Genomic DNA, 7,814 nt, shown 5'->3' with positions numbered 1-7,814 from the left:
TGGAGCTCCGCTGCATGCCATGATTAATTGCAGTAATTTATTTATTGGGGCTGGGGGTGGGGGGGGGGGGTGTGGTTTGTTCACCGTGACACCGTAACAGCTGTGCATTTGGGTGTATTTACACCCCGGTCATGTGCCGGGTGAAGACGGGGAACGGCGAGGCTGAAACGCAGTGAGCGGAATGTCAGCGAGACCTTGAGATGGAAACGCAAAATCACTCTGCAGAGGGTGCAGGTGGGAGCGTGGGGGGGGGGGGGGGGGAGCGGGAGATGCCTCCCTCAGCCTGAGTGCCTGTACTGGAGGTCATGACCCCTCCTGAGTACTGACTCCAACCTGGGGGGTAGGCAGGTGGGTTTGATTACTGAGAGCAGAGAGCTACACCTTTCACACCTTTACCTGTGTGTGTGTGTGTGTGTGTGTGTGTGTGTGTGTGTGCGTGCGTGTGTGTGTGTGTGGGTGCGTGTTTGTGTCCCTGTGTGTGTGTGTGTGTGTGTGGGTGCGTGTTTGTGTCCCTGTGTGTGGGTGTGTTTGTGTTCCTGTGTGTGTGTCTGTGCGTGTGTTTGTGTGTGTGTGTGTGCGTGCGTGTTTGTGTCCCTGTGTGTGTGTGTGGAGGGGCAGTAGCAGGGCAGAGGATGGCATGTGTGCTGTCTGCTGACTGGAGAGACAGTGCTGTGCTCTCAGCATCAATGTCGTTTGTCAGGTCCTTAGATCAGCATGTTACAGCATGACAGCAGAACGGAGGCACACTGCTGCTGGGATGGGGAGGGGGGGTTGGGGGGGGCATTTCTCAGCCTTTTAGGACCGGAGATCCCTCTGCTGCAACACTGACATCTGCTGGTGAATCTGGTGTGATGCATCACTGGTGTCACGAGCACACACCCCCTCCGCCGTCCTCCCCACCCCCAGAAACAGCCACCACTGTCCAGCCCCCCTCCCTGTCTGAGCACCAGTGGATCCCTTTCACATAATGGCCTGTGGTTGAATACGATGCACAGGATCTTATACATTCAGTCTAAGGAATCTATTTCCCATAACCCACCTCTGTCCCTAGAATCTATTTTTAGCAGCTTGCTGGTAACACTGAGTGCAGAAAATAAACCCTTCTACACTCACACCTCATTTGTTTTGAGACAGGAAGAACGGGGCCAGACTGTTGTGTATGGTGGATGGATGTGATTCACTCGGTTTGCCTTTGGGGTGTGTGTGTGTGTGTGCGCGCGCGCATGCGTGCATGCATGTGAGGGTGTATGGGTACGTGTGTGTGTGGGTGTAAGGGTGTGTGTGTGTGTGTTTGCACGTGTGTGTGGGTGTATGGGGGTGTGCATTTGTGTGAGTGTATGTGTGTGCACTTGTGTGTGTATGTGTGTGTGAGAGAGAGAGGGGATCCTCGCCATAGTTAACTGGAGGAGCAAGCTTACTTGTATGTTCTGCAGGATCTCCATTTTGTTTTCAGAACAGTCTTGTGTTTGTCGTCAGTGTCCCTGGGAGACAGGCTGCCACTGCCTCCTCGATAACGGGGGGTTCGGAACTGCCCCCCCCCCCCCAGTGCTGGCAACCAAAGGACACGTACCGCTGCTGCGTGTGTGAGGCTCTAATCAGACCGCGAGGAGCGAGCCCATGTGCCTAAAACCACCCCCGACACGCACAGAGCACTTATAACACACACCCTGCTCCTCTGCCTCTTCCCCTCTGCAGCATGGGCAGCAGACATTCTTATTTAGCTGGAATATCTTTTCCCTTTTATCCTCTTTGCCCGTTCTTCAGAGAAAATATGCAGGCCGGGTTATTTTTAGCTTGGCTTCTGCGCTGATCTTAATAGGATATGTACACCGAGCGTTGGGTTGGAGCTCGCGGCTGGTCCTCCGTCCTATTCCCACGACACACTTTATATATATATATTATATATATATACACCCCTGTGTGTCTTTGTGCCAAAACCACAAGGCACAATCGCTGCTTCCTCGCTGCCTGCAGGTCACGTGACTAATGCTGACCACATTTGCATAATCAGCATGGAAAACCCCATCAAACCGCCCCCCCCCCCCCCCCCCCCCCGGGCCAGCACTGCTTATCTCAGCCCGGTCCGCAGCAGCCGGACCAGTTTCGCTCTTCGTTTGTGTTATGCAGTCGCTGAGGTGCGACCCCCGCTGCCTCTGGCAAAACTGGGAACCTGCAAGAGACTGCTGATTGGACAGCTGTCACATTGTACAGTTGGTCATGTTTGTAATTGTTATTATTATTATTCTGATTGCAGTGCAGTTGAAAGGCAGGGTTGAGCGGTGTGAATGCGTTACTTCATTCTGTTGGCACTGTGTGCCGAAGATGATGCTGGTTTGTAGTGGAAGCTGATTGGCTCAGGATGTGCTCTATTCTGAACCTGAGGTGTACAGCATTAATTCACCGGGCAGATTTCTCCGCCATCTGTTTATAACGCCAGCATCTTTGATGACTGGCTGATCAATGTAACGGAGGGGACTTTTATTTTGGCGTAACGGGACAGTGGTGTGAAAGAACTCGATTTGTGGAAGGCTGTATGGACCACAACCTTGAATAAGCAATGCAGTGTAAAATGAACTGTTTCCCTTTGGGGTTAGAAGCTCTGCAAAATGGCCGTTATTGTGTGAGGGAATGTTCCATCATGATAATACACGGACTGAACACGGGCTGGGTACTGAACACTTAAAACCCTGCGGGAATCACCCTTTTCATTGTTTAGTCACCCTACACTTTCTCTCTCATTTGTCTTTTTTCCCCATCATTTATAATGTGAATAAATACATGGTGCTTAGAGTGTCTGGCACAGTCATAGGATCTGGTTATTACCAGCTTGTGCAAAGACCTGATATTAGTAGCTGGTGACCTCAAAAATAACTGAAGTGGTACTACTGCAATCCTCTGAAAATGACTGAGAATAGTAAGCACCAGAGAGCCAGAAACATTATTTTATGGCAAAGGGTGAATGAGCCGCCATTCAAAAAATGAGCTGGAACAAATACAGACATCAAATTGGTGAGAGAGAAAACAAAAACATGTTTGTTTTATTTCATCAGAGCGAACTGGCCACTGCTGCAAAGCATTGTTGCTTGATCCATTTTTAATAAATGTCCTTATGATGATAAGGTCAATCCCAAAATAGCAGGGGTACGAGGATTGTTCCCAGGGGCACTGCCTGGACTGATCCTGAGGTCATTTTTTATTTACGTGCAGTTACTTTCATCCACGAGCCTGTCCTGTCGGTACGATGATTCATGATTAATTCTGATCATACTAGGGTTTTTCCAGGGTGTTTTATTTGGAATTTTATTCTGCATTGTCTCACATGCTGTATTTAAACAAGCCTCTCTTTGGTTTATTTCTAATGGGAGATGAATCTCAGTTGAGTGGAGGATTGATTCGTTGACACTCTTGTGCCTGGACTCTGCCAGGGGTTTTTCCAGTCATACTTTTTCCTGTTAGACTAGAACATGTTATGGGGCCTATGGCTGTGTCATGTGACACAGGGCTGCTGATGTCATCACAGCAGGGCAAAATAGCTTGTGGTGCAGCCAAGAGAGAATAACCGCACAAGACAGAAAAATCATGAGCTGCAGAACCAGAGTAATGCAGAACAGCTTATGGTATATACTGCATGGCAGCAGTGAACTGTATGTTAACCTTCCAGAATTATATGAAATTGTGTGTGTGTGTGTGTGTGTGTGTGCGTGTGCGTGCGTGCGTGCGTGCGTGCGTGTGTGTGTGTGTATGCGTGTGCGTTTGTGTGCGTGTGCGTGTGCGTGTGCGTGTGCGTGTGCGTGTGTGTGTGTGCGTGTGTGTGTGTGTGTGTGTGCGTGTGTGTCTGTGTCCGTTCATATCCATCCACCAGATGTCAGGCTTTCACTAGATTTTGTCTCGACAAAGCATTGCAGAAACCCCCTTTCTCATAAATGTCATATGTATTCATATACAGAACATAGAAGGCTTTGACTCTACACAGCAAACCCTTACAGGAAATAGAGTTACGGTATTCACATCATGTTAGAGGAGTGACCCTACGCCAGTGTTGCTTTTATGACATTTCTAAATCTGATTAAACAAAATTGAATAAAAATGTAAAAACGGACGATGTGCTTAACATCCTGCCGTTTGCTTCCCCTACTTCCTCTACTCCAGGCTGACATCCCATGACCCACTGTAAAACCATCCGATCCTGTTAAAATACTGCAGTTTGAGCTGGTTTACAAAATGATTCAGATGTTATCTGTATGTTTTGTCAGTATACCTGTGTTATATGTATATTTAAACCGTCTCTCTCACACACACACCCACACACTTCTGTGATAACAAATTATTTATATTTCACTCTGCAAGCCTTATCCGCCTCATCATTTTTGGGTTTTCCCCTCTTCTGATATTGGTGAGGTGCAGATAGGCCTAGTCCGGATCTCTTTATTTACATTTATTTACCCTGGGGATACCATTCAGCCACAGCATGATATGTTTTTCTAAGGCGTGTACTCCTGCAAATTATGTCCCCCACCTAATTGCCGGAACAGATCACGGGCGGAAATGAGATATTTCGCTACTTATTTATGTAGGCTACAGTCCACGCGAATCTCAAGCAAAGAAGTTCCTCTCAATCCGATGCGTGGCTGCCGAATGTGTTTATCCGCTTTTACCTGCGTGCTACCACTTGCCAGTCAGGCAAGCGGAGGCCACCTGGAACTTGGAACGCAATGGAATGCAGGCCTGGAGAAATCTGAGCATGCGTAAAACGTTGCGCAATTTCTGAAATCGTTAGGTAGCGACTGAAACTATTTTGAATTTAAAACGGCAATACATGACCTGAGGGAAGTTAGTCGAGGTTCATGATTGTGTCTTTTAAACATTAACATATATGCCTGACTTTGTTGGATACGCATGAAGACTCACCTGGAACAGGTAAAGAAAATTCACGGTATATCTTTTTTGTATGAATACGTGTAGCTTTACACAATTTGGCATCTTAAATGGGGATTTTAGGTTATCAGGTCAGGGCCGATTGTGCATGGAATGGCCGCGTCTCCACACGCTATACTTTCACTTTAAGTTAGTTGTGAGTGAAAATGATTCAACCAACTCTGCGGTTTGTCCCGCTGGACCGCAATGCCACAGCTACTAACTGCGAAGTTCAGTAAGTTGCGTTTTGGTAAAGTAAAATCTCACCTCCCTTTTCAGTGATAACATTTGTACGTTGTTACCAAAGCTATCTGAGTTATACAGAGTTTTTAAATGGAATGAAAATAAGTGAAAAATGTTTGGGTTTGTAAACAGTTTGTGTACAGGTTTCTGTTCCGGTTGTTGCCTGGTGTGTTTGTCTTCTGCAGTGTTTAACGTTTATATTTAACGTGGTGTTTTATATACTTTCTCACTTTTAGCAAATATGTTTCAATTAGCCATTCGATACAAATTTAGAAACGTAAGTATTTGTTCAGTGCAACAACATAAACACTGAAACAAACTCGTCTTTTGTTTTTTTTATGTGGGTCTGTAAATAGAGTTTCGAGTCTTAAAGGTGTGTTATTTGTTTGCGACAAACATCCTTGCTATAAGCCTGCAGGTACTGCACGTGAATGTAATCAATTTTGACCTTTTACAATAAAACCAAATTGGCAGATTTGGAGAACTGACTTCGGCATTTCTTAAGTAGCGAGAGGTTCTGTTCTGATTCCCTGATGGGACTGAGCTACTGAATTTTACACTCAAGGGTTGTGCGGGGGAAATGTGAATCCTTTCAACACGCAAGTGGCGATTTTGGCCTTTTCAAAACCAGTCGAGGGAAGGAGCTTTAAAAAAGAAAAATCATTTCCTTCTCTCTGTAAATGTCAACATTCATTGTTATCACACCTATCAGATGCAGACTGGTTCAGGTACTTGGGGCCTGGTCATGAAGCATAATCACCTCATTGGGGGGGTTGTTTGGTTTTTTTTTTTTTTGCAGGTGTGTGATGTCAACTAAACCAATCTTATGAAGTGCTTTGTGGTGGAGTTCAGTCTCCTGTTAGCTGTGCTGTCGCTGCTGTAGGGAGCCTGTTGCTGGTTTGATCTGTGCTTGCCTCGCACCAGTTATACAGAGTTATTAAATAGAATGAAAATAAGCGAAACAGGTTTGGTTTGTAAGCAGTTTGTGTACACGTTCCGTTTGTTGCACGGTGTGTTTATGTTCTGCAGTGTTTTACGTTTATATTTAACGTGGTGTTTTATACACTTTAGCACTTTTAGTAAATCTGTTTCAATTAGACATTCGATACAAATTTAGAAACGTAAGTATTTGTTCAGTGCAACAACATAAAAAACACAAACGACAAATGTGGGAAGTGCAACGCATAATAAATACAGAACCGTTTTGAATTAACGGAGAAAGGAATGAAAAGTTTCAACATTCTTGCAGTAAGCCTGCAGGCACTGCACGTGAATGAAATCAATTTTGACCTTTGCAGTAAAAACAAAATTGGCAGATTGACACACTTCTTAAGTGGCAAGAGGTTGGGGGAGGGGAGGGGGGACGCTTATCTGAAAGGAGCAGTGGCTTAGGTTTGGGGGAGACACAAAGTAAGCGGGGGTTTGGGGGTTCTCCACCAGGAAATTTTGAGCGTCAAACACTTAATTTCCTGCAGTCTGGTTAATTTTTATGCACCGATTTGTGCCTTTCTCCATCAATTTTAAAGTCCTCTGCTTCTTCCATGTTTTTATTGGGTGGGGTGGGGGTGGGGGGGGGGGGGGCGACATGGTGTTTTTTTTCCCATTTCTGTTCAACTTATCTTTTTTCCTTTTTTCTGTTTGTTTTCTTTGTCTTGCTTTTGTTGTTCATTTAGATTTTTCTCCCTCTCTCTCAGGCCATTGCTCAATGTGAGAGTGCAGACTAGCTTTTATGATAAGTGCATGTGTACTAGACACGGATCCATTCCTCATACTTTTTGGAGCGAATTAAGTCAATTGTAAGAATTGTTTTCCCCTTGTTTGTCCAGACAGGAGAGATTCCCTAATTGCCACCAACTTTTGTTGAAGTTCACATCCAGAGGGTCTGTTAAAAAAAAAAAAAAAAACGGAGAAATCTCAAATGCTATTTCTGTCAACACTGAACTTGTGTTTTCTTGATAGAGTTGATTCCCAGGACAGACACACCGGTCAGCTGATCTCCCCCTGCTTTTCCACAATGATCTCCGACGTGGACCTGGAGCAGCTGGCTGAAATAGGTGATCTCCCCCCCCCCCCACCCCAATCCCTGAAAGGCTGACTCATCCAGTTTTCATCACCTTCATACCTTTTTTTTTTTTTTTTTACTCTTCATTTACTTACAAATACTTTAATTGTGAATCGGGGCCAGGAGGGATGGGGGGGTGGGATCCAAAAAGCCAAATCCGTTTACAGTGTGGACAGGTAAGGGATTCAGACAGGAGTGCTGGGGCTTGTCTTTAGTGTGAGAGCACTCCTCTGTGGGCACTGTGGATTTTGCAGGATTTCTTTTTGCAGGATTATTTTTTCCCCCCATGAAACGGCCACACACATCCTCATCCCCTTCTGCTCTGAAAGTCCCTGTGCTGTTTCTGGCGGGCCGAAGCCATGACTCCCGTTGCTGAATCGCGTACCGACGGTCCCGCGCGCTAACGCTAGCCGGCTCCGCGCCGGGCCTTAGCCCAGAACCCCGCCCGCTCACCAGGGCTGGCAGGATGCGTGCTGATTGGTCGAGTGCTTTTCCGCGAGGCCGCGTGGCGCTACTTAGCCAGCATAGCGCACGCCGAGCAGGGCTCATCAGTCTGGCGCTCTTCGCAGGCCAGCTGCTAAACGGCTAATGCTGT

At 46.3% G+C, this 7,814-nt stretch overlaps 1 protein-coding gene across 1 annotated transcript in view; it reads left to right on the top strand.

Moving 5' to 3' along the window:
• The first annotated feature begins 4,978 nt into the window (after positions 1–4,978).
• Positions 4,979–7,814, top strand: part of LOC118218814 (rho GTPase-activating protein 8-like) — a 10,688-nt gene continuing 7,852 nt past the window's right edge. Inside the window, 2 exon segments of the mRNA XM_035401512.1 lie at positions 4,979–5,149; positions 7,117–7,211. Of these exon segments, the coding sequence (XP_035257403.1) occupies positions 5,082–5,149; positions 7,117–7,211 (163 nt within the window). The 5' untranslated portion in view covers positions 4,979–5,081.

This window comes from Anguilla anguilla, chromosome 19 (assembly GCF_013347855.1).
Source record: "Anguilla anguilla isolate fAngAng1 chromosome 19, fAngAng1.pri, whole genome shotgun sequence".
In the NCBI taxonomy this organism is placed as follows: domain Eukaryota; kingdom Metazoa; phylum Chordata; class Actinopteri; order Anguilliformes; family Anguillidae; genus Anguilla; species Anguilla anguilla.
Note: the sequence above shows the minus strand (reverse complement) of the source record. Positions and strands in the feature narration are given on the sequence as shown.